The sequence below is a fragment of the Ixodes scapularis genome, unplaced genomic scaffold, assembly GCF_016920785.2.
Source record: "Ixodes scapularis isolate PalLabHiFi unplaced genomic scaffold, ASM1692078v2 PGA_scaffold13__105_contigs__length_92229423, whole genome shotgun sequence".
NCBI classification, from domain to species: Eukaryota; Metazoa; Arthropoda; class Arachnida; order Ixodida; family Ixodidae; genus Ixodes; species Ixodes scapularis.
This window is the reverse complement of record NW_024609839.1, coordinates 40923715-40949628: the sequence shown is the minus strand read 5'-3', so window position 1 is coordinate 40949628 and position 25914 is coordinate 40923715. Positions and strand designations below refer to the sequence as shown.

The 25914-nt window shown below is 48.1% G+C and overlaps 1 protein-coding gene across 1 annotated transcript; it reads left to right on the top strand.

Annotated features, from left to right (window-relative positions):
• The first annotated feature begins 5549 nt into the window (after positions 1 to 5549).
• On the top strand, positions 5550 to 25809 carry LOC8028800 (proton channel OtopLc). The gene is made up of 8 exons (XM_029975283.4): positions 5550 to 5851; positions 12613 to 12821; positions 15094 to 15214; positions 20201 to 20438; positions 21366 to 21532; positions 22453 to 22627; positions 23355 to 23926; positions 24701 to 25809. The coding sequence occupies exons 1-8, from the start codon at positions 5678 to 5680 to the stop codon at positions 25019 to 25021; spliced, it is 1977 nt and encodes a 658-aa protein (XP_029831143.3). The 5' UTR covers positions 5550 to 5677; the 3' UTR covers positions 25022 to 25809.
• The last annotated feature ends 105 nt before the right edge of the window (positions 25810 to 25914 follow it).

The window sequence follows — 25914 nt, the reverse complement described above, 5'->3', positions numbered from 1 at the left end:
GACCGCAAAACAAGCCGTGACGTACGATGCTTCCGGAACCGGAAGTTCTCTCTGCAGTAGGAGATGGGAGCGTTAGCGAGTTGGGGTGCGCCGGTGGGTTTTACTGCGCCGATGTCACCGACGTATTTTCTGAATCGGCGCCTCTCATCGCCGCATCGCAGCTGAACGAAATTCAATGAGATACGTTGCGCTACAGCGACAGCATGGGACTAGTCCCATACGCCGGTATGCCTGTTGGGAAGTGCAGATGGGAACAATTTGCCGCGGCGTTTTTCGCGGTCTCGGAGATGCAGGAGCGAGCCGACGTTAAAAAAGATACGTTTGAACTGTCAGCAAGAGCCACGTAAATACCTGTTCACACTCGGAGCGGACGCGCGCGTTTGATGAAGTGCTGTATTCGCGCTGTTGGTAAGCGCTTCGGGACCGATCTTTTACAATTGCAACTCGATACTGACGCGACACTCGGCAAAGAAAGGTTGGACCGGTATTGCACGTATACCTCCCACGAACTGTTACAGCTGGACAGTGACGTGCAGTCTGTCAGAATAAAAATGGCATACCAATAACAAAGTGTACATACCGTGCTACGAAGGTAATCCATACAGCGTTTATTTCAGCTCTATATCACACAAAGAAGGAGAGGATCGACGAGGGTCCCTTTTCGACGAGTGTTCGTCAACACTGCCTCGGAAAACAAGGGGAAGAGATTGACCTCACCTCTTAACCTAAAATTGAGGTCAGCGATCAAACTATAATACGGAAGGGTCCACAAGGGTAGCGCGGGCATATTCCATTCAGTACGCCAGCCGGTCGTAGGCAGACGGTCTTGCGACGAAGCAACGCTGCGCCGAGTCGGAGTGCCTGCTAGGCCTATATTCTGAGAGTTTCGTCGGAGCGGGATTCGCGGCTGTTGTCGCTCTTCTCGGGTGTTTGTGGATCCAGCGTTCTTGTTCGTCGTGGTTTGTTTTAAGTACATTTCTTTCTTGCTGCTTGAAGTCGGCACGCGCGAGATGAACACGTAGAAAAATAAACGTTCAGTCAGTCAGAGTTTTGAGAGGAAGGAAACCAAAGCAAATAACCGTTCTGAACTTGGCCCTGCCCTACTGCGCACGCGCAGTAGTTGCTTCGTTTACCACACGATAGATGGCGCTTGGCTCTCAGCATTATCAAATTTGGCAATTTTCGCCACACATCTCTAATTATGCTACAAAATGTGGATCTGAATATTATTTAACAAAACTTTTAGGAAACATTCGCCGGCTATTTATTGTTTACGATCGCGGTGCTGGTGAGGTAGGCTCTTACCCAATAGGCGATGTGGATTCGGCTGACGTGCACCGATTCTGCGTATGCATCGTAGTGAAAAGGCAGAGCTTTCGAAGGAAAGAAGTCGCAAAAGAGTCCAGTTTTCTTTTAAAAGTTCTATAGCAAATAATTTTTTTTGGCTCCCTAGTCTTGTGTTTTTGTGTTCCTTTTCACACCTTTTACGACGTGCGGTGGATGAAATTCGATTTTAAAATAATTTCATGGTCCCTTTAAATGGTTTTTCCTGCCGTATCTCGTTTCGCGCTCTCGTCGTCTCGTGCGTCTCGTCTCGCGGCTTTTTAAAAGTTTTTCAACTATATAGACGCGGGCTTGTGCGTACGCTCCGACGCAAGCGTGTCGGGTGAAACGAAAGCACGTTTTTGCGCGGTGGGAGTTACTTTATGAGCCGAAGCTCTCGCTTTTGAAAGCAAATGTTGTGGGAAAACTATATCTGGTCCCTGCCTGCCAGTCACCGTGGTCGCGCGACGTCGAATGTTGCCGTCCCCATGTCGCTACAGATATGGCGCTTTCTAAACCGTAACGAAAGGACCGCCGCATGTTCATCAACATTCCTGTTCGTGTTTAGATCATACGCTATAGACTACAAAAATATCTCTTTAACTCAAAGACCGCTGTGTCGAAGTATTGATTACCTATCGTTTCTCTCGGTGGGCTTTCTTTCGAGAGGGACCCCGGTAACTGAAAAATCTGCCTCGAAAGAAAGTTGATGAAGAGAAATGAACTAAAGCAAGGAATGCAATGTTTGCAACGCTGAACCCGCAGAGTGCGCTTGTTTGTCTCGAGTTCAGCCGTTGAACAAAGCGCTCCAAGAACGGTTTGACCCTGGCTCGCAATGTCCTGCATGGACGCGCTCGGTTTCTTTTTTTCTGTGTGCTTAGCTTGTACCTCGCTTGCCGGCCTGGCAAGCACGTGCCGCTGGACTACTTTTTGTCGTATGCTGGACAGTTACATTTTGCATAGAGTTTTGTGAACCAGTTGGCGACGGAGCGGAGTGGCAGAGTTTCGGTTTCAATCGAACAGTCATCTCCGCTCGCGCGAAGAAGCACGCGCAACTGCAAGCCTGCCAAAGCTGCCCTCATGTGCATGCAAACATGAATGCACGACAGAGGCACCAGCCGGGGCGCTTGCAATCCAAAGTTTTACGGTTGCCTACTTTTGACAAAAATATGGCACGTCCGGATCCAGTAAAACGGTGGCAAGCGGTTTTTCGGAATTGCTCGACAACGCCTACGGCAATGTATGCACACTTCTGGGATGTCTCAATGCCTCTTTGGAGACATCGAAAGTGGACATTCATTACTAGCCGAAGGCAAAGCGAGGCTTCCAGCAGCCTTGCAGAAAGTTTCTAAAGGCAAAAAGAAAAGCACCCGCTAGTCGTGATGCATCTTTGTCTTGTGTACAATTTCGCATTGCACTGCAGTAGTTACGTGCTTCATTAGCCGAAGTCTGCATTCATATATTATATAACTTGTCAACCTAATGTTGTGATATTTACTACTAAGCTGGTCATTTTCAAATAAGGTTTAATATGTGCAGTTTGGTTTATATTTATCTATAACGGGTACATATATATGTATCATTTAACGGAAGTATTGCAAAATGTATCATGTCATGGGCATGTCAGTTACACGTTGAAAAACTCCCAGGTGGTCTAACTTGACCATAATTTGTTTATTGCAGCGAGCAAAGCACCCTTCTTTGCGCAAGACTTAAAACAAATATTTTTTTTTATTTTTCTAAGAGTATCTTCTCCAAAAAAACACTTATGCTGCTCCGAAACACTGTTCTGGCTGCTCCAAAAGCCATTTTTTCTGCTCCAAAACACTGTTTTGGCTGCTCCGAAAGGTGTTACAAAATGTCTTAGATCAATCACATCACTGGTTTTGTTTAAGAAGAAGGTGTAGGGGCAAAATAGAGCCACTGAAATTTGTATGGACACTCAAAACTCCCATGAATCGTCTTAAAGCCACGTCGCGGCGCTGCGGTCGATGGCTTCACAAAAGCGGCGATGTAAAATCGAATCAGGCATGTCAATTCGCCTGCGGGAAAAAAAAGAAAGTCCCTCATTTTCATTTTGCACGCCCATCCAAGCGTCTGAAGGGTGATTGAATACCTACAGCAAAATCAGGCGCTCGTTGCCACGGCATAGCCACAAGCCCGGGGAGGTGAACCCCCAGTGAAGCGGATGCAAAAATCCACTCTGCGCCTGCAAACTCATCTGTAAAATATATTTGCGAGGAGTTCCAGGTACACTCAGATCTACGAAAACAGCTGGAGCTAGTAGGGGACTGCATTCGCTTCTAACCAATCGATAAATAAACTTGTTTCTACTCTAATCAACAAACCATGCGCCTCTGAGATTGAATTTATCGTTGCATTTTAGTGTCGCACGCATGCACCTAAGTTGTCCGCACTCGTGTTAAGACCAACATGACATGTTATTTCTGGTGAGGTTTTGTTCGGGTCTGTGAAAGAATGGGTGAGCTTTTGTTTGGTGAGCTTTCTTCTGGGATTCAAATGAAAGAGTGTTGTGATCTCGTCCTCGTCCTTCGTGTTTTTGTTCTTTCAATTTTAATCATCTACATTTCAACGTGTTCGCCTTCATCAGTTCAACAAAAAAATTTCTTCTTTTGAACCTTAGCATCCCCCTAACAAAAAACTGTCATCTGAAAAGAACTTTGAAGAGTGCTTACAATGGAAAGGAGGGGTCACAGCGAAAGACAATAACCCCTTGTGGGAATGTAGACTTTTTAGCGAACAAGATAAAAAAAGAGAAATAAAAACATGTTGTGAACTGAAAACATTTCACCACTTTTCCTATGACGGAAAGGTTGACGCGACCATGCTCCCTGCTACGGGATAACCTAGAACGAGATGCCCCTTTTGACCTGTTCCCCTATGACCAGTTTTCCTATGACGAGTTGGCTGCGACGAGGGGGGGACCTGTACCCGGACACTGCGACTCCGGCTTGAAGGCAGGTTAGTTTATACAGAAAGCTCTAGAAAAAACCAACGCTCCTAACACATTCGAGACTTCAGGCTTCGAAATGGCGTCAGTCTTTAAGACAGCCGGCTTCAAGTTGGCTGACACCAGCCAATCAGAAAGCGCGACTGGTTTCAATCTTCAGTTCAAGTGAACGCTATAGAATGGAGCAGCTTGGCAACATTCAGTGGGGTTCGAGTAACTGCTATTTGCGGAAATTAAATAGCCGTTTAAGGCATCATTAAGAATTTCCCGACCTGGAAGTCGTTTTAGTCCTAATTAACCGGGAAATTACAGATAAACAACAAATTAGACACCTATATAAACGAACAGAGGAGGATAAGTGTAGCCTTATCACGATGGGATCAGAGCACGAATCATCTTAGACTAAACGCTTCTTCGGTTGTCAATTCTTTAAAAGAAAAAGAAAAAAAAAGATAACACATTTTTACCTTGTGCATTAATGTCATTCGTATCTATTTGCAAGCTTTCAAATGCATGGGGAGTCAATACACTATCCCACTTGTCTCTCCAGGTTTCCAACCAATTCAATTTGTGACAGTTTCTCAGAAACTGTTCCGGGTTTTAGATTACAGATAGCCTGCGCGTCAGCGTTCCCATTGTTTCAGCTACAGTGATTTCAGCGGCGCTACGAATTCTCGGCTTCTGGCAGGGTTTTCGCTTTAAGAGTGTCTGATAGTTCAGCGTATCCCCAAGGGTGCCAAGACAAGATAAGTGCGCTGATAATCGTGACGAAGTACGTCATTAAAATACGCAATGGATAAACCAACTTGTACTTTTGCCGTTATCTGATAACACCGCGTCTGCTTCCTTATCGTTCAAACACTACTCTCATAGTCTCTCACACTGTTGCATGCAATAATCATGAAACTCATAAAAGTTATATAAAAACACGTAAATCCGGAAGAATACTTTTTTTTTTTGCAGTAGATTATTTATTCTTTTTCATATCTTTGCTGGTACGAGAAAGCACGTGAAATTCAAGCCCGCCGAAAATTACCTTCCCGCGCATGCTGCGCGCTCTTGCAAATAAACGCACACGCACGCAAATATGCACGCGTCAAGTAAAAACAACTTGTGACCGACAAGCTGATTGCAGTCTCTTCACGGTCAATCTACACACAAATAGCTCCGAAGAAGAACACGTACCTGAGCGTTCGATTAGCGAGGTCAAATGACGGCTACGCCGATAACGGATCTGACAAAATCGTATCGGCTGCATACCGACATCGATAGCCTTACGGAGTTGTCGCCGCGGATAGTGAGTGTGTCCATAACTGTCGCTTTGTCGACGGTAAAAACAGACGCTCGACGCGGTTGACGAAAGAGTAGAGGCAAGGGAGCGACATGGCTGACGACAACTTGGCGCCGCGCGCCTCCAACGATCTCAACATGTCGTACGAGTCGGTACGAACCTCCGGTCTTGGATCCAGCTCCACCGACGACGACGCAACAGGCTTCGAGAACGAAGACCACCCGACACTCTCATCGGCGGACTGGAAAAATGAGCTGCCGAACGTGGTATGTCTATGTTTCTCTGCGTCAGGCGCGGGTTAAACAGACCGAAATATTATTTGCCCGCTTTTAAAAGCTATAATCGGCGACAGGGGAAATAACCCAGTGGGCGCTCAATCTCGATCGTGAGCTTTCTGTCTTTGATAACACTTCGTTGCACGCGCAGTCAAAGTCCAGCGGAAGGCGACCAGTGCGTGCTGGAGGCGGAGCACCTACTGAGTCACTGAGTTCTCAACAGAGCTGGCAGTAATGCAATTACTGTAATGAAATTACAGTAATTTAATTACTTGTTCCAGTAATTAGTAATGTAATTCATTACTTTTTGTAGCAGGTAATTTAGTAATGTAATGAATTACTCCAGCGACGGTAATTGTAATTAAATTACCTAATTACTTTTTCGCACCAGGCATATTTTTCGTGTCCACAATACACAAGAGCGCTTTTCTTTTTATTTTACTTTTTCTTTTTCCTCTACACCTTTCCAAAAAACGCTCTTCGGCCGCCGCTATGTTGCTGACGCTAATGCGGCTGGTGCGACTCTCGCGCCCGCTATCAGCTAGACATTTTCTGCCATTCTCTTGAACTGTGAAAACCCGCTCAGCGCGATTCTCTACCTATGTTTTGCGGTTTTGCATTCGACGTTTTCTGGCCCCTCTTGAAAGGTTCCGCTTACTTTTTCTGGTGCATACTGCGTACCTTCTCTGTGTTATCTTCCACTATGAGAAATAGGGCTGGTAAGTGCCTTCCATTCGAGCTTTTCTGCTTGACATTCTCGGGAAACGAAGGAGGGGAAGTAGGTCGAACTAAGGCCCCTGGTGGAACGGCCCTCGACGCGATTTTGCGAACAATGACAATTGTTTTTCCCCCTCCCAGAGATAATCCGCGTAGGGTCCTCAGTCATCTCCAAAAATAGTTGTCCGGGTTGGGTGGGAAACGGATCAGTCGCGTGCGTTCCTCTGTCCATCGGTAAACATGCAACAGAGAGTTCTAGCTGTGTGCCATGAACTGTGTAAATAATGTAAATAAAGTTATCTGTAAAAGGAAGTTATCAATAGCTCCTTTATATTTTAAAGTATACAAAAGTAATGCGAAAGTAATGTAATTACTTTTAAAAGTAATTTGTAATGGTAATTAATTACTTTCTGGCTGTGGTAATTTGTAATGTAATTTAATTACATTTCAGCAATTTTGAGCAAAGTAATTAGTAATGTAATTTAATTACAAAATATGAGTAATTTGGCCAGCTCTGGTTCTCAACCTGTCACCGACTTATACCCTAGTTACACTAGAGCTCTTAAGTGTCATTAAGCCAATGACAGTTGTTTCGATCGCAATCAGGCGGAGTTACACGGCGGCGCCAACTGCCATTGAGCCGCTAATGATAATATATCTTTCCCCGATTTGAAGCGGCCCTGGTGGCACGGTGGCACGAAATGCATTATGGGTACCAGTTGGCCACTCAGTTTTGGTTTCAGTTTCAGATTTCGTCATGATGATCGTGTTGTGATGGAACACGCTGCTTTCGTTTTCATTGCTGCGACTTCCTACAAGTGATCAGATATCGAAAAAAAAAAAAAAAACACTTGGCACTGTTTTTGGGGTTCCCGGTGTGGCCGGATTTTGGGTAAAGGTAGGCAAATGTAGAACGATGGATCGCAACGTCCCTGCTGGTGCCCCTGTCGTGCATACACGTTCGCATGCGTGTGAAGTTATGCGGGCTTGGAAGATCACGTGCTCGGAAATAGGAGTACAGACAGCGGCTATCTGATTGAAACCGAAACCATGGCCAACTGGTTCCCAGCGAGCAACGCGCGCAGAGTTGCATAGAGGGATTTCTTCAAGTGGCCTGTTGAGTTCGATCGAGCTGGCCTACCTCAGTTCTACTCTAGTTCACCTTATGATGTACCGCAGGAAAGGCTACAAGCGCCAGCTCGTATGTATGTATGTATGAATGCGCCGGGGCAGCACCTCCTAGAAGCAGAGCCCGCGCGTTACGTCACACGACGTCACGTCCGGGAGGCCGGCACGGGCGCTGATCGGATGCGAGTGCCGCGTCAGCGTTCGCGTGGGGCTCGTCTCCTATCATAGTTCCACGCGAAAGCTGACGCGGCACTCGCATCCAATCGGCGCCCGTGCCGGTCTCCCGGACGTGGCGTCATGTGACGTAACGCGCAGGTTTTAAAGCTGCCTAGGGACGCTGTCTGGGCCAGGTCTCGTCAGCACAAGCTCTGGCGCATAAAGAGCAACCGCCCACTCTGTGAGCTCGCGTTCTATCCTTCGCTGCGGAACAACGTAAGGTGAAACGGAGTATAACTGATGGGGGTTCACCCCAATAAAGCTAAAGATGGCGACGTCCGCCGCATGAACGCCCATGGGCAGCGCCAGCGAAGCACTTACTATTGCGGAAGATTGGGAGAGGTATGTAGAAAGTATCCTAGCAGCATATATTGTCGGAACAGCTATGATTCGGGGCCAGAGCTGCTGCTAGAACGATCACAGCACGTCGCCAAAGCAAAGCTCGACGAGGACGGCCATTGTAATGCAGTGTTGTACACGTTCCTCAAAAAAAGGAACGAAAGGTCGTTCCTCGTTCCTTCTGATTTTTGGAACGCGTTCCCGTTACAAGTTCCATATCTGAAAAAGGAACTCGTTCCCGTTACAGTTGAAGAAATGGAACGTATCGTTACATATACGTTACATTTGTATTTTTTTGCTAATTACCATATTTAGTTAAATCAAACAAAGTTTTTTTTATCTATCCCATTAATAGTCAGCTTACGATTTTGTATGTCGTGATGGAAGGGCAACAGGAGAAGAAAAGACGCGGAAGCAGGGTTTCATTTGTTGATATGTTCATGTTAAAAATCTCAGCTATTAACCATCTTCATGTTTGTAGCGGATAATTTGAGACGAGCCGAATGTACTTTTATCCAAGATTGCACGAGCGTTTTACAACTACCTCACACGCTTCAAAAAATTGGGTTGTGTGTGTGTTTATACAGCCTAGAACTTGGTCTGCCTCACAGGGGCGACGAGTCTCCCAGCTGTAGATGAGCAATTTAGCCAGTGCGGTACAGCCGCTAGCCTGGGGTCTTTAACGTGCACCACGCAGTAGTGATACACGACCGCACGCCGGTACGATGCTCATCCAGATCGAAACGGGCAGGGGTGGGGCTCGAACCCAGGATCCCTGGGTTCTGCAGCGCTCACACGCTTCAATTCAACAGAGTCCTGTGTTAGAACTTAACAACAGTTGCTTCTCGATGTTGCTGTCCGTAAGAGGAGCAAGTGAAGGAAAGGGCGGGGACTTTTGGAAACTCTGACTTGAAAGCTGGAAATACTTCGTTGTGAAGGTTAGATTTGTTGTTCAGTTTGAAGGTGGGGGACAATTGTAGGAATAAAGGTTATTATTTTTTTTGTGTATCTTTTAAGTGAATAATGGTCGGAATACAAGGGTGAGTCCGATATATGGCAACCTGCGATCTTGTTGTAATTGGAGGTCTCGTTATTGAAGTTCAAAACTGGCTGTAGTTGGAAAAATATTTCTGGGTGTATGAGGATTCGTGGAACCAAAAAAAGCAGCTGAGTTTGAAACAACCCTCTTCCTTTGTCTTTTCCTATACGACTAAAAGTTTTGCTTTTTGTACCACAGTTTCGGGCACTCAAAAAAGTATCAATGCCCGCAGCTCTCCTGCACCCGAAACTGTTAGCAAGCGAGGACCACACAAAATAATATATAAGATTAGTAGCCAAAACGTTAAAGAGATCCTGCACTTCGTAAAGCTATTGTTTTTGTACTTTCGTATACTTTTCCTGTTAGAAATAAAATAAAGATCACCCCGCTGGACGAAAAAAGGAACGCCGTTACTCTTTCCGTTCCAGTAAAAATGTAACGCGTTCCCGTTCCAGTTCCAGCGATGCAAAATGGAACGGCGGCGTTCCTTCGTTCCTCCAAAAAGGAACGCGTTCCAGGAACGCCGTTCCTTGGAACGCCGTTCCGTACAACACTGTTGTAATGTCGGTGCCGACAAGACTGTCGTTGTGTCTGTCTTGCTTGAATTCGTGTAAAACGTTCTAAAAGTCGTTTCTTTACTCTAAAAACAAAACAAACAAAAAAGTTTATTTTGTTTTGTTTTAAGCGTTTATCATGAATGAAAAGTGTGCATATAATTCATTCGCATCGCTATTTAAAAAAAAAAAAAGATAACGTGACATCAGTTTTTGTTTTGTTTCGTCTTCAATGGTGTCCCTTGACGCGCACCTCAACTGGGGCTGTTATTAGGCCTATGTACCGTGTAACACCGGACAGCTTATACCCGTGCCACACGGGCAACTCGAATGCCATTTACAACGAATGACATTTGTGTGATCGGCGAATCAGCGTGGGATGCGCCACGCCCGGAGTGTCGCGCGCTGATTGGCCGTCCGCTCAAATATCATTCGTTAAATGGCATTCGAGTTGCCCGTGTGGCAAGGGTATTAGTTCAGCTCAATGACAGTTGGGTGATGTCAACGATCGTTGACTTAGTGACAGTTTAGAGCGCTAGTGCAACTAGGGTATCAGTGACTTTCACAAATACGGAATGTTCATAAAACTAAAAAAAAAACATTTTTCTTACTGAAAAAAAATACTATGCGGGTAGAAACGGAGGGAGAGGAGGAGACTAGAGCGCGGGGGGGGGGGGGGGGGGGGGGCGTCAGAACACCGAGTTCTGATTGGCTCTGAAAGAAGAATAGTGGATAGACGTCAAGGCAGCTTTCTTCGTGGTCTACCCCCTAGCCTTCAATCAGAGCCAATCAGAGCTCGGCGTCTCTCTGACGTCACCACAACCCCTGCAAAAGAAGCAGACGAACTTGCCGCGCCCTTCGTCTCTTGAAGCTCGACGACCAGTTCGCGCTTTCCACTTTTCTCCCGCGTCCTCCTCTCCCCTCCTTCCACCCTGTCTACCGTTGCCGGTTTCCTCCTCCCCCATGGTGAGGAGGATCTTCTGCCTTGCAGAATCTCGAGTCTGGTCGTCGGCCTTTAAGTAATCAGTGTCTGTATGACTATAAACCCTTTCCGAAATTCAGTCTGGCCACTTTGATCACTATCCCCATCTGAGGAATGGCATATGCGTCGCAATAATGGCGGCCTTCTGATTACTGATGGTGGGAAAAGTTGGAGATTCTCCAAAGTGTATTATGCGAGGCCTATACACGCGAGACGTTAGCACGATGGGACGCGGGAATTTTTATACGGGAGCTGCGTAAGCGTCCGTCTCTAACTCGGGTCCAGTTAACCTGTTGGCGGCACATAATCGGCTTTACAGCCCATTATGTATGAAATTGTATCGCGGCTTCAATGTGGATCGGTGCTTCGTCCTTACCAGTTGTTCCAGAAAGAATTACAAGGTAAATACGCCTATTCTCGACTGCTGTTGACTAGCGAAAGTTACGGTGCCTGGCCACAATACTACAGACGGCAGGTCCATTCCTGCCATTAGTACTGCGTAACCTACAAGCCCATTCTCTCACCCCAAGATCACAATACCTTGCAAACGGATATTAAACAAATCATTCAATGGTACAGTAAATGGAAGATGATCCTAAATTTTAACAAATGCTAATTCCTTGCGTTTTCTCGTTGAGCCTTTCTTCGACCTTTTTTTTACTAACATGACGCCTCCCCTATCACCGTTGGCAGTACATATAAATGTATACGTATTTATTTAAAATTTGACCTTTCATGGACGCCTCACATCCGTAACATAGTAGCTGACGCAAACCGTTCCCTCAGCTTTTTGCGCCGAAACCTGAAACCCACAACACCAACATTAAAACAACTAGCACACTTAGCTTTAGTTCGGTCTAAGCTGTTATTCGCTTCATCTCTATGGTGTCCTTGGCTATCTTACCTAGTTATTAAACTTGAATTCATCCAAAACAAAGCTCTGAGCTTATAGTTTTTGTGATTGCTCACCATTCACCAGCGTGTCTGGATTGCGCGAAACGGCTAAGCTTATTCGCAGACCTTCATTAAGGTGACGAGCGTCCCGTCTCTCTCTATCCTTCACCGTATCTTTCACCATAACATGCCTCTTCTTGAATCGCTGTTTTTACCCCCGTGGCAGATTTTCCCCCGCTTTGACCACTCCTGTAAGTTGCGGCCTATTTTTTCGTCAACTACTTCATACATTAGTTCCACTTTACCCTTGGCCATCAACGATTGGAACATACTACCAAACGACATTGTTACCGTAACCTAGACATATGAATTTTCTGCCCCTGCGACCCCTTTAATTTCTGCTTTATCCGACGAATTCCTGCGCTAAGATTGCATGCAAAATTGTTCGGTAGAGAGAAAAAAAAAAAAAAAACAGTACCGTTATCTCGTGTAATGTCCGTGAAGGCCTTCAAGGATAATAAATGATGATGGTGATGATGATGATTATGACGATGATGACGATGAAAGGTAAGCTGCTATTTGAGCCACCAGATGGCACTGCATTACGAAAAGGGTTAATTACGCTGTATTTGACATGACACTCAGTAGGCACTAAATACAACCTTTGGAACTAAGGACAGTTTGTCGGCACGTAAAAATTTTATAGAGTCATTATTTATAGATTGATTAATTTTTTGACAGACCGGCTTATGAACTGATGGATTGTTTTAGTGATTGATTGACCTACTGACTCGTTCATTGACACACTGACTGACTGGTTGATTGATTGTCGAATTGATTAGTTGATTGATATGTTAGTTAACTAATTAATTTTTATCTGCAGTGCGGCGGTGACAACTGTAAGAAAAATCCGCGTCTCAGTTTAAGTTATTCGATGGACTCGGTCGGGGACCTCAAGTCGGACACGGTGTACAGCATCACCAAAACGGCCACCTTCTCGCCTTCCATCTCGAGCACAATTGGCACAATACGGTCGGACAAGAAAAGGCTGAGCAGGCGCACTGCTGGCAAACAGAACACGGAAATGCTCTGGTAAGTGTCCTAACTCCTCTTAACTTTTTTTTTTTTTTTTTAGAACAGAATTTGTTTTGTTGGTGGCAGCTAACCATTTCTAGGGTGCCTCAATGTCCTTCTGTTAAGGGTGATGCCACCCTTTGTAGTACCCGATGCCGACAGCACGCGCTCACGGGTAAAATACAAAGAAATCGACGAAAACAAAATGTCGCCGTAGCACAGTCAGCGCCACGAGCGCGTGCAGGGACATGTTCCTTCACGCGCTTCTGAACAAAAAATAAAAATAAAAGTGTGAGACAAAATGGCCAGATGTCTCCACCCTAAGCAAAGCGCACATGAAGGCACCCTAACCATTTCCAGGTAGCAAATCTGAAACGGAAAACGTAGCCGCGACTGCCAGCGGAACGCTGAAGCAGCGCTCGTCTCCTCACAGATTGGACTCCAGCACCAGCTGAACGCCTCGCTCGAGTACGACCGAGTAACTCCCGCTCTGCGGGTCCCATCACGTGACCAAACATTGGGCAACGTTCTACTCCTAGCAGAGGCTAAAAGAGCGAGTGCAGGTCCTCCAGAGAGAATGAACGCGAAAGAGAGCGACAGAAAAGCAGAGTAAGAAAGCAGACGAAAACAACAGATGCATTGCAAGTGCACGTCATGCTGCTTCTCTGGCTGTGTTCCAAATCTTACCCAAATGGATCCGAGTTACTCCGGGGGATCGTGTCACGTGACAGCACAGATTGAAAAACGCTGGACGCGATTAGGTTTTAGAACGCCAAGGGTGGACAAACTGCGTACATTAAAGCGTCTAACAATGCCACGCAGCGCTGAACATCTTGCTAAGGGGTGGACAAACTGCGGCTCGCGGTTAACACACACACACCCAGTCGGGGACGCGTTCCAAATATCATAGTTGGCATGGACGTTTAACGAATGACCGTTAGCTCCTATTCCTATCATCGCAGACTGTTTCAGATGCCACGTCCTTTCTTTGCTTAATGCCATATGTATTTTTTCACTGCGCGTGTAATAAAATGTAAGTTATCAGCAGGCATCTGTTACGTTTAGAGCGTTTCTTGATAGTCATCGGGTTTGGGCGCTACTTATTTTAAGTACAATAGCATTTTGGAGCGAACCCTCCGCATTTTTGTCTACGTCCTTCATGCTTGTAACCAACAAAGACATCATTGGCTGCTGAGGAAAGACCATGTGATCCGCAGAACCTTTGTTCTGCGGGAGAGGAGCTTTTCCGGATGTTGCAACTATTTCGTCAAGGCTCAAGAGCGAGATAGTGACGTGCTGAAGAGACTGTGGAACAACGAGTTGTGTCTTAGTAAAGCTTGAGAGACAGAAAGCAATAAGAAGGTTAATGAAACCGACAAAGAACGGTAACTTCGGCTGCAGCGCGATCGAGACGCCAAGTTGGTGAAGACGTCTCGCGAAACGGACGAAGAGCAGCAACTTCGGCTGCAACACAAGCGGAAAGCCAAGCAGAAGATGTCTCGCTAAACGGACGAAGAGGAGCAACTTCAGCTACAAAGCGAGCGGGACGCCAAGCACGCGAAACGAGCATGGGCAACGGAACGGCATAACGATAAACGAATACAAACGTACGTGTTGGCCAACAAGCACTTTGAGAAGTATTTCCTCAACGACTTATTAAGTATGGTGTGCAGCGTGTGTGACCGCCACGTGGTTGCAATCGGACGTGAGCGCTGTGAAGGACAGCTTTGAATATTTCCTTTGAGCGACGTTCTTCGACAAGTCGGTAGACGGGTTTGACCTTTGCGCAAAGCTCAAGACAAGCCTAAGCGTGGGTAGGATACCGCGTCTGCCTCGCAGCAACGCAATACGAGGCAGTGCAAAACCCCTATTGCATTTTAACGACAACCTGCGGAGCGATTTCGGCAACAACATTTTTGCAATAGAGATGTCGCCATTTTTCATGGCAAGAGTCATATCGGAACCGATATGACTCAATGGACGTTTGACGAAAATACTCACACGAAGCATTTTCGTCATAGGCGTATCCTGCGATCTGCCACCGCTGCACAGCCGACACAAAGGGCCACGCACCTCAAATTAATTCGAAACTAACGGAGGTGATACGGCTCCGGACACGTTTATCGGCTGTTTCAAGAAAATGCACCCTAAGCAACTCGCGGCGATACAAAGGAAACATTCCTACTTATCTGGACACTGCTGTTCATTTTTTTAATGCGGGACGGGACACAGTTGATCTTGCCACAATGTACATTATCAGTGCCGACTATAACCGGGCTCGTTCGCGCAGGGACAACCTCACGACCCTCCTCAGCTACATCTACGCGGCCTTTGTGGTCGTCTTTGCGGCCGTCGTCACTGTACTGAGGCCCCACATCTACGTCGGACTCCACAGGATCGAGATCAACGATGTAAGTTGCCGTTAGCCTCGTTTTTTTTCCCCTTCTTTTTAACGACTCGTTTTCGAGAGTACTGTTGTAGTTTATAGACCTTTTTTTTGTGTACTCTCGTCCCCAGCCACCAAATAGGCGTATCCGGTATGGGCGACGAAAAAATAATAAAACGTTTCGACCTGTAAATAGTCAAAAGAAAAAAAATCCCGAGCCATTCCAGTCTGCGAAAGTGGATGACTACCGAAGCTGTTCAGCACACGACGCAGACGTGACACGGAATTTTGAACAAACTTGAACACATTTATTGTCTTGATCGGTGGTCGTTGTGACGAAAGGATACACACGCATATGTATTTGATGCGTTCACCGCCCCGCGACGTTCGTCGTCATGTCTGGTTTCCCGCATGTGCTCGGCGTTTCATGCACGATCTTCATCGGTGGTGTTTGCCGCCCGCCGCCGCCGCTGACATTCTCGGTGCCGTTCCCGTCGTTGCTCTTCAGGAGTCCGGACTATACGCGGCTTCCCCGTTAAGACGAGAGAAGAGAAATGAAATAGACCTATTGCTAAATTGCCCGAGCATCAAGGAGAATGCAGGTCCATAGCCTTCTATATACTGACAAAGCCTGGCAGATCGCCACGAGAAGCGGCCGCCGAAATGGAAAAGGTAGAGCGGTAGAAAACGTATGAGAGGAGAGCCACGTGACTGGCGCCCCGCTGCGGCGAGACGCCGAAACACACTTCACCCGAGCGAACAAGTGTGTTTCGGGTCCTCGCCGCTGAAAAAGCTGTGCGCTGAGAAATGGTTCTTTGATGCTCTGTGCTACCAGATCCATGCGCTCGAATCCTGCGACTGGGCACTCTATGGCTCCGTCGTCAAACTGTCAGGCTTTGTAAGTAAAGACATAGTCTATACTGACAAACCCTGGCAGATAGTCACGTGACGCGGACGCCGAAAGTGAAAAGGTAGGGCTGCAAGCAACGAATAAGAGGAGAGTCATGCAACGGGCGCCCCGCTACGGCGAGACGCCGAAACACATTATACTTCTTTTTTTTTTTCTCTCCTGTTGGCGAGGGCATACATGGAATGCCACCCCTTCCCCGTTCCTCCGTTTCGGTTTCGTCTGTTTCGTTCGCGCTCAAAATTGCGCGGCAAACTGCCGGGGCTGACAGATTACAGATTACAGATATTTATACACGGGAACAGCGTCGAAAGGTCAGTATGCAAGATGACTGCGACAACGTTCAGAGAATGACACACCGGGCGACGGCGGTGCCTCAATCTGAGCCCTGGGCCTCGGTTCCTTGGAGGCGGCAGCTTCTACTTTGGCTGAGCTACCTCCTTGGAGCCTGATGCTTCGACCCCAGTGGACCCCAGTGAGCAACAGCGCCATCATGTTCCTGGGGCTCCTTCATGCACCGATCAAACGGCGTGCCAGATCCCCATAGCTCGCGGCTGAACCGCCCAACCCGCCTCCACGAAATCTGGACTTCTGCGAATCGGACTGTCATCTTCCCCAATACCAACAACCTAAGTCGTCGTCATCTTGCATATGTATACTCATCGCATAATCAGGCTCACTAGACGTGGCACCGCGGGCCTCCATGGTGTGGGCCGCTGCACCGCCTTTCCGGGGTGCTGCGGCTCTCCAGAGCTTAAAAATAAAGAATAAAGACTAAAAACTACCCCCGCTTGGAGTTTTCGTCGGTCCATGCGCCATAGGGCACACAACTGCCAAGACAACGCAGATGGTCCTGAGGACGTCCTCAGCTGGCCGAGACGTCTTCGTCCCGACGAAGACGTCGTCGGGACGTCCGGAACTAGTCGGGACATTCTGGTCCTTTCAAAGACGTCCTGAGGCCGTTTTCAAGTTTCCTTAATTATGAAGGCCAAAAAAGCCTTCTCTCGAATGATTTTCAATAGTACAAAATGTTTCCATGCCGGGAAGTGAGAACAAACCAGAATGAGTATGAAAATTAGAATTCGGCCTCGGAGGCCTCGGCGGCCGGTATCGCTGTAGCCTCGACATCAGCAGCCAGTCGCATCGGTTTCTCCCGAACGAACAGTGTGTTTCGGGTCCTCGCCGCTCAAAAGCTGTGCATTCATGCACTACCGGACTCCCCGAGAAATGTTCTGTACTACCAGATCCTCGCGCTCTAGATCCGCGACCGGGCACTCTATGGCTCCGTCGTCGAACCGCCAGGCTTTATAAGTATACAGGAGGCTATGGTACAGAGGAGGCTACGAGGAGGCTATGGCAGGGCACGGTGATGCACGTGCTGACGTTCGCAGCAGTAACTGTTCTAAAGCAAAAGCCTAAAACATGTGGCATGTTGCACGCTCGTTCGTCAACGCTTTATTTTGGTTGTTTATTTCTAATCTTTTAAACGGAGAAGGCGTGTGCGCGCGGCGCCAGCGGCGGTGCGAGCGTAGAGTTTTTTGGTTACGCACACGAAAAATCCATGGAACCCTAACCATAAACCAACGTTGCCATGCCAAATTTCGCTAAAAAAATAGAGGGGAGGCAAACGAAAAATGTCTGACGGTTACGTTTATATCCTAAACGTCTTTTATCATGATGGCGACGGCATTACAATGTTTCGCCCATACTGGAAGTGACGACAATTCAAGATGGCGGCGCCCTTGTGAAAAGGGTCTTTACAGTGGCAATTTAGGGGGTCTGCTGTGCCCGCTTTAGGTGAACAATATGGCCGGCTTAGTAGCGATTACACAAACTTTCGTCGGTACGATGCGCATCCAGATGGAAGCGGGCATTGATAGGAATTAATTAGCAAGGTCGGGTAGTTGAGCCAGATCAGAACATCGACTAGCAAGCACAAGGTGCCCCCCCAAATTTGTTTTGTTTATTTGTTGCAAGAATAAATAACGCATCGCCGAACGCTCATTCTCCGCCTAAATGTAGCGCTAGCGCTCCGAACCAGATGTGAATGTTTCACAACTCACCGGTATTTCATTCAAAGGTTAGAAGGGATTTTTTGAAAATTATGGGAAGACAGGGCCAGTTTTTGCCTGTTTTCGCCCGTTTTCGGTAATTGGCGCCATTCCGCACCTAGTATTTGAGAGCTCCCTTGACCGCCCCTTTTAGAGCGCAGCTTTTAGGCGCCCGTTTCTGGCTTAAGCGGCGTCGCCGTCGCCGTAACGGCGCGTTGCATTCTGGGACGTTTCCCAAAATCAATCGGGACTCTCGTGACGTCCACACGTGACGTCACGAGAGTCCCGATTGACGTCACGAGGGTCACTAGGGTCATAAGTGACGACGCGAGTGGCGTCACGAAGGTCACTCGTGAAGGTCACGACCTTCACAAGGCGACCTTCACGGTGAAGGTCACGACCTTCACGTGTGACGTCACACAGTGAAGGTCACGACCTTCACGAGGCCTTCACGTATGACGTCACGAGAGTCACGAGTGACGTCATGAGAAAGGGAGTGGGAGGAGGAGTGGAGAAGAAGGGGAGTAGGAAGGGGAGGGAAGAAGAATGAGAGGAGGAGGGGGAGGGGAGGAGGAGGGAGAAGGGGAGGGGGACGAGAAGAGAATGATGAGAGGGTACGGAGGAGGAGGGGCATACCCTCCTCCCCGTACCCTCCCCTCCTTCTCCTCAAGAGCTGAGCTCTAATTCGGCATTACAGGGAATTGTAAACGTCCTTTGTTTTTTCATTGAAAATTTAAAAAAAAGTGAAAGCCGTTTACAAATCCCTGTAACGCCGAATTGGAGCGCAGCTCTTGAGGAGGAGAAGTGAAGGGTACTGAGGGGAGGGTAGACCCCTCCCCCTTCTCCTCCTCCTCCCCTCATTCTTTAATATGCTCCGGGGGGGGTGTCACGTGACTTCGGGGAGGGGGTCACGTGACCGCGGGGAGGCGTGACCTGGGGGTGACCTCAAGGCCACGTGACCCCAAAGGTGACCCCCACGTGACCTTGGGGTCACGTGACCTGGAGGGGTCACGTGACCTCGGGGGGTCACGTGACCTCAGAGGGGTCACGTGACCTGGGGGTTACGTGACCTTGAGATGACCTTGGAAGGGGTCACGTGACCTCGGGGGTCACGTGACCTTGGGGAGGCGACCACGTGACCTCGGGGGTCACGTGACCTCAGAGGGGTCACGTGACTTGGGGGTCACGTGACCTTCAAAGGGTCACGTGGGGTCATCTTGGGGTCACGTGACCTTGAGATGACCTTGGAAGGGGTCACGTGACCTCGAGGGGTCACGTGACCTCGAGGGGTCACGTTACCTTCAGGGGGTCACGTGGGGTCACGTGACCTTGAGATGACCTTGGGAGGGGTCACGTGACCTTGGGGGTCACGTGACCTTGGGATGACCTTGGTTACGCCGACGCCGACGCAGACGGCGACGGCGACGCCAACGCCGACGGCGACGCCGCTCAAGCCGGGAACGGGCCCCTAAGAGCTGCGCTCTAAAAGTCCTTCGTAACTTTTGAACGAGATAACGGTTAGTTCTGAAACTTCGGCATCTGATTCGGACCGCTCGCTACATTTAAAAAGTTGAAGGAGTGTTCGGCGATGCATAGTTCATTTTTTAGGTGAAAACAGCCTTGTAAGTCTTTTGGGGGGACGCCTTGTATAGTTAGTGCGGATTGTGTGAGTATATATACAGGGTGATTCAAGGAGACGCCAGACTCTTTAAATCGACCGCAAAATTCTGTTTCCCAACCTATCGCGCTACGACTTTGTGCAGAGTTGCCCACAAATGGTGCATTTTTTTTTTGTAAAATTTGCAAAGAGCGAACTTACCTGAGGAAAAAGCAAAAAAAGAAAAAGGCTTAGCTCCTATGGAAACGCAGCAAAGCCACCGGTTTTCAAACAACACGGCACCGTTTCGTACGGTGCCGTGTTTCCCTTGTTTCATCCTGTATATATATACAGGATGAAACAAGGAGAAGCCAGGGTCTTGTGAACACTGTTTGTGTCCGACCAGAAAAAAAAACATCAGGTAAAACCTCGGTATTTCGGCGGTTCCATCGCCAGGTGTTCTTCACGACGATCTGCTTCGTGGGGCTCGCGTGGCTGGCCTTCCTGCACGTGGACCTGAGTCGCCTCGAGAGACGGGCCGTAAAGGAGCGGGACCGGGAAAAGCGGGACACGGACATCCCCATGTCCGACTACGTGTCCGAGTGGAGCGAAGACCAGGGCCGCCCCGTCACCGGCTACAGCTACCTGACAGGACGACACAGCGGCAGCTTCTACCTCAAGGTCGGGATGACCGGTGAGTTCGGCTCGCTCTCGGACATGCAGTCCGCTGAAACTTGAACCGCGTATACATAGGTAGATACAAATGAGTTCCGCAGTCTATTAACTGGAGTTTGGTTAAGACTCGGAACCGTCTCACTCGTCGGATTAGAGTCACTCCTCAGATTAGAGATTAAGAAAAGCTTAAAGCTTAAGTAAAGTTTAGGAAAGGTTAAGAAAAGGTTAATAAAAGACGGCTGATCGTCTGCTCCGGAACCATCGAGATTTCGGCACTAGACAGTGAGAACACCAATGATAACAAAGTTGGAAACATGAACATCATTAAGCCTGTGCTTCTTAAGATGTCGGTGACGGTATGGGATTGTTTAGTATACATGTCATCATAAGCCTCTGCTTTTTAAGATGTCGGTGACGGTATGGGATTGTTTAGTATACATGTCATCCTTCATCGGGTTTCTATGGAAACCAAGGATGATTCGCAATCGATCCTATAGACACGCTAAGCATAAACTGCAAAATTGGCGACCCGATATGTGTGGCTTTCGGTCCCACCAGGTTGTTTTTGTGAGCTATTTTAGCGTACAAATCCTTGGGAAGCCCTTGTTCTCCCTGGAATATGTTCATGACGTACTAAACTGTAAGCATCCAATCTGATTCTCGGCTGCTTTCTCACTATCTCTGCACCAAAACCTCTCGACTGAAGGGAGCAAACCTCCCCTGCGACAAAGCAGACGAACGGCAACGTTCCCCGGGCAGGCCGTCAGTGACGCCGTTGCAGATGACGCCATCATGATGTAATTTGCTTGCCTTCTAAGGATGGCCGATTCTAGAAGTCTCGTGTCCAACAGAAACGTTTCCTTCCATTTGGAGTGTCTGTGGATGCATGCAGCCCTTTGTTCGATTCAAGACATGCACCTTTAATATAAATCTCCTTAATCCACAGTGTTCTGCTGTGGCCACCTGATTCACGAAGGCCTGCTACTGGGCAAAGAGGTCATCGGCTGGATGCACGGCGGCGAAATCTGCGCTGACATCTCCCTGCTCGTGGTGCACGTCGTGCGACCGATCTTCTCATTCTACCAGCTATACTTCCTCTTCAAATACTCCAACGTACGTTTTGAGTCACTATCAGAATCGATGCACGGAAATACCTCAGGCTAGCAGTCGAACTGCACTCGCTAAATTTTGCAAATACAGTGGGTGACGCTGTCGCCATGCTGTGGCAGTCTAAACCCTCGTTGTCTAAACAAGTAATGACTATTTTGTTTTTAGGCACATGTGCATCTTGTGTCTGAGAAGGATAAGCTAATACCAAAAACCACTAGCAGAGCACAACTGCAGGCCACTTTATCGTGGTCAACTTCTCTAGAAAACTTGTCCTTTTCTTGCGACCTTTTTTTTTTCACTCAGCTACGTTTTGGTCAGAGGTTTTGGGAATTCGTGCGGGGTACGGGCTAACGCAGTACTTGCATCCAATCTGGCCCCGCAGTTGATTGAGATAGATGACGTAAAGATACAATGAACAGGCCTGATAATGTGTAAGTTGTGTAAACAACGCGCCACGAAGCTGTGCTAAAATTAAGGAATCGGATTATTCGAACCCTTTTCTTCAAGCAATCGAACTTCCTCTTTAATATTTCTCCTGTACATTATCTTCCAGCAGTGCCGTCAAGACAGAAAGAAAGAATGGGAGATTATCCCCCCCCCCCCCCCCCCCGACATTTTCGACCGAGCCATTTCTACCACCCTTGTCTTCCTGATTTCGAAGCTGTATGGCACTGGACAGATTGCTTATTTAAAGCTCATATTAAGAGTCGTGTACATCGCGGTGAGAGCTGCGGGTTCAAGCGGGTACCGTTCTAGACATTGCTAACCGCGTAGAAGAATTCATACAAAGGCATGGAGGGCTACACTTTCACGCCTAAATGTTTGATAGCAATGCATATCACATCTAAAAGCAAATAGACCCCCAAAGATAAAGGCGTTCATAACAGTCTTCCATGATGTCGACGTCGGGCATACCATTTCAGATCGTCATCAACAGGTGGGTGGTGATGGCCAAGTTTGGCATCATGCACTGCTTCGCAACCACCTTGAGCTACTGGTTTCGGACTATTGTAGACGACGCTTACGGTGACGTTATCAAGGCCAACAAACACCAAGGTCCTTACTGGCTGCCACCCGCTGAGAGTGAACGTTTCTCAGGTAAGGCTAAATGATTACTAACACCATAGGATGCATTCTCGATCATCGATAAGTACAAATAAAAACAATGGCGTTTACTCGGTCTGACTACCGAATAGTCAAATAAAATCACAAAAAATCGAAGTCGTCGCCCTGTCGCAAAATCCTTTCTCAGCTTTTTCGTTGTTAGTCGTTATACAATCTCGAATCAAATTTAAACTTCGCCGCTACTAATCAATATTCCAACAAACGGTAATAACACCCTACAAAAGACAGAAAAAAAATAAGAAAAACCTAGTTCGCTCGAGAAGACTGGCGAGCTTCGTTAGCTTCGCCGCAGAGCAGGTGTTCGGCGGCGATGAAGACTCTCTGCCCGCGCTCCGCGCGTAGCCTACGAGCGGTGACGTAGCTGATGTCATGAACCAAAGCTTGCAAGTCTTGACTTTCTGAACAGCTAAGTCATGTAAGCAAACCTGCCACTGAAACTTGACTTGCCACAACGTCCTTCATGCCTTGAAGGCCGGTTCACACATGTATCTCGGTGCCGAGACAACACAAAGTGAGCAGTGCATCAGCGCAAACTGTTATCGCTGAGATAGAACTGCATTGCCTCTGTGAGAAAAAAAAAGGCGGGGTAACACGCAGCGGAGCTCTGATACAATAGCGCCAAGTCTGCGGTGCGACTATAGCGCTCGCTGTAGGTGTGGAGAGGCAATAACCCGAACAAACTGTTTTTCTTCGTCTCAAGACCAACCCGACAACCTGACCAACCTGAGCTGCGCCACAGCCGATCTCTTCTCGCCCGCCTACCTGGCACCGATGCAGTACCTCTACCCGTTCACCATCGAGTTCGACCTCTTGCTGGCGGGCGTCTGGTTCATCGTTCTCCAAAACCTCGGCAAACACGGCCTCAAGAACAGCCACAAACGCTACAGGTCTTCGGAGGAGACAACCGAAAAGAACTTGGTCATCAGCGTCGACTGCCACTCGGCAAACCGCGGCATCTTCGCCGGCATTGTAGTACTCCTCGCTTCCATCGTGGTCATGGTGGTCTTCTACGTGACTGTCCTCAGCGAAGAACATAACCACACGGGGGTCATCGTGTACTTGGTGCAAGAGGGCGTCTTGCTGTCTCTGGCCTTCGTGGCGAGCCTCCTGGCCTACGCCCGGATCGTGGTCTTGGACATCAACAGTCACCCCATCACGTTCCTGGATGATTTCCTGCTGTGCATTCCCTTGCCCTTCTACTTCCTCCATGGCATGCTGGTGGTCATAGCCAACCTTCAAACTGGAGGCTCCTGGGCTCGAATCCTGCTTCAGGTCAGTACCCCCCCCCCCCCCCTCCGGTAATCGCGTTGACGAGCTTATATCACATTCGCCCATAGACTGGCAGTCTATTCTAACTGACGTGTTCATTAAACAAATCAATCACAGCTGTTGATCCACCTGACTGCGCTCTTCGAGCGTATATGTGTGGCGCGACGCAACTGGCACGGACACGACATTGGCACCTTTACGCAGTGGCATCACACTTTATGGCTTACGTTGGTGCCCCTAATGACCACATTATCCCACACAAGTGATTATAATGAGAACCTCCCGATTCAAAAAAAAAAACAGGAGTAACGGGCGATTGCTTATTCCTGCTAACAGTGCAGTGCGCTGCACTTGCCGATTATAAGGCAACGAAGCCGCGCTCACGCTGCTAATACGTTGTACAAAAAGACGCTCTGCAGACATATTCGGAGCATGTGTGAAGCAAGCATGTTTTGAAGATGCTTAGCGCCTGCTCAGTCATCATGTAAGCAGCGAACACCCCATGAGAGCTTTGTATGGTATACAATAAGTGATTGCAGTTTAGACAGGACAGTCTGTCAAAAATGGAGAAAGGTGAGGAAACAGGAAAGTTTAAAGTTGGGTGGGTGGGGGGGGGGGGGGGGGGGGGGGTTGATTACTGATTGCAGCATTATAGCAGCTCGAAACAGAAAGGACGGTGAAAGTACAGTTCAATGTTGTTGTGGAAAGTGTAGAGTCAAGGTAAACTTCCGGCGTCACACAGCTGATCGCGCGGCAAAAACGCGTTCTTCTACGCAGATCTTCTCGGTGATCCAGGTGGTCGTGCAGACACCGCTCATCATCGACGGTCTACGGCGCTGCAGCAACTCCCACGTGCTCCGCTACAAGAAGCCCGGCAGGGAGGTGGTGTCCTTCCTCATCGTCATCAACATCACCATGTGGATCGTGTACACGTTCGAGCGAAAGATGGCCGTCAGGTTCTTCATGGGCATCCGCTACTACGGACTCCACGCCTGGGTCTTCGTGGAGCACACCACGATACCGCTCATGCTCTTCTACAGATTCCACTCTTCCGTTTGCCTGGCGGACATGTGGAAGTCCGCCTACGAAGCCGAGTGAACATCAAATTCAGCTCCCCCCCCCCCCTCTTCCCACATCCAAGCAACCCTATATTATACACATGCATTTCCATTTCCCCTCCCCCTCCACCGCATCCCAAGGCATGGACATCTCAACGCCTCCCTCCCTCCCCCTCTTTACCGAAACAAATCCCTGGCTGCGCCATTGGTGAACACCGTCCAGCGCTCGTGTGTGTGGCGACGTTCTTCGGATTTCGTAAACGGTTCACGGTGGATGCTGAACGACGTCATCGGTGAAGAGAGACACTGTGCGTGTAGGACTGACGTCTTCGTGGCATCTTCACAATCAGACTTGACGTTTTCGTCATCGCCACGCGGTGCAAAGAGCTTCATGACTTTTGCCTGTTTGTTTGTTGTTGTCGTTGTAGTTCTTAAAGTGTCAGTACACATGGTGGTTTATTTGCCGCGTTGGCGATTAAATTCGTAACTAACAGGTAAATGCCGTCGGTTTGTTGGTTTGTATTTTCACTCAAACACGTAATTATGGTGAGACTTTCTTTTTAGGTGCTAGCGTGCGCGATTATGAAGGTCAGAACTTAGAAATAAAAATTGGCACAGACTTTTATCTTCCAGTCCTATAATGCGTGACATATACTATTTAACGAGCAATCGTTTTAATTTGTTTAAAATACATTAAAAGTCGTTTCGGGAAGCGTAAAACGTATATTTTTATCGTGTTAGCGAGTAAACTGTCTTGGCGCATAGGTCACGTGACGTCGGTCACGTGACGTCAGGTCACGTGACGTCAATTGTCCCGTCTTTTGATCGCCTCACCGCCAAAGAGGTTGCGGCATTCGTTGCCAAGAGCCCCGAGGAACCAATCACGAAGCCTGAAAATAATAGGCCACACTCTGCGTTCATCAAGTTGTCAGT

What these genes read in the sequence shown, in the direction of transcription:
- LOC8028800 (XM_029975283.4), top strand. Translation starts at nt 5,678, where the DNA reads ATGGCTGACGACAACTTGGCGCCGCGCGCCTCCAACGATCTCAACATG. An exon ending in AAAATGAGCTGCCGAACGTG is followed by an intron (nt 5,852 to 12,612) that starts GTATGTCTATGT and finishes TTTTATCTGCAG; the next exon opens with TGCGGCGGTGACAACTGTAA. An exon ending in GGGCTCGAATCCTGCTTCAG is followed by an intron (nt 23,927 to 24,700) that starts GTCAGTACCCCC and finishes TCTTCTACGCAG; the next exon opens with ATCTTCTCGGTGATCCAGGT.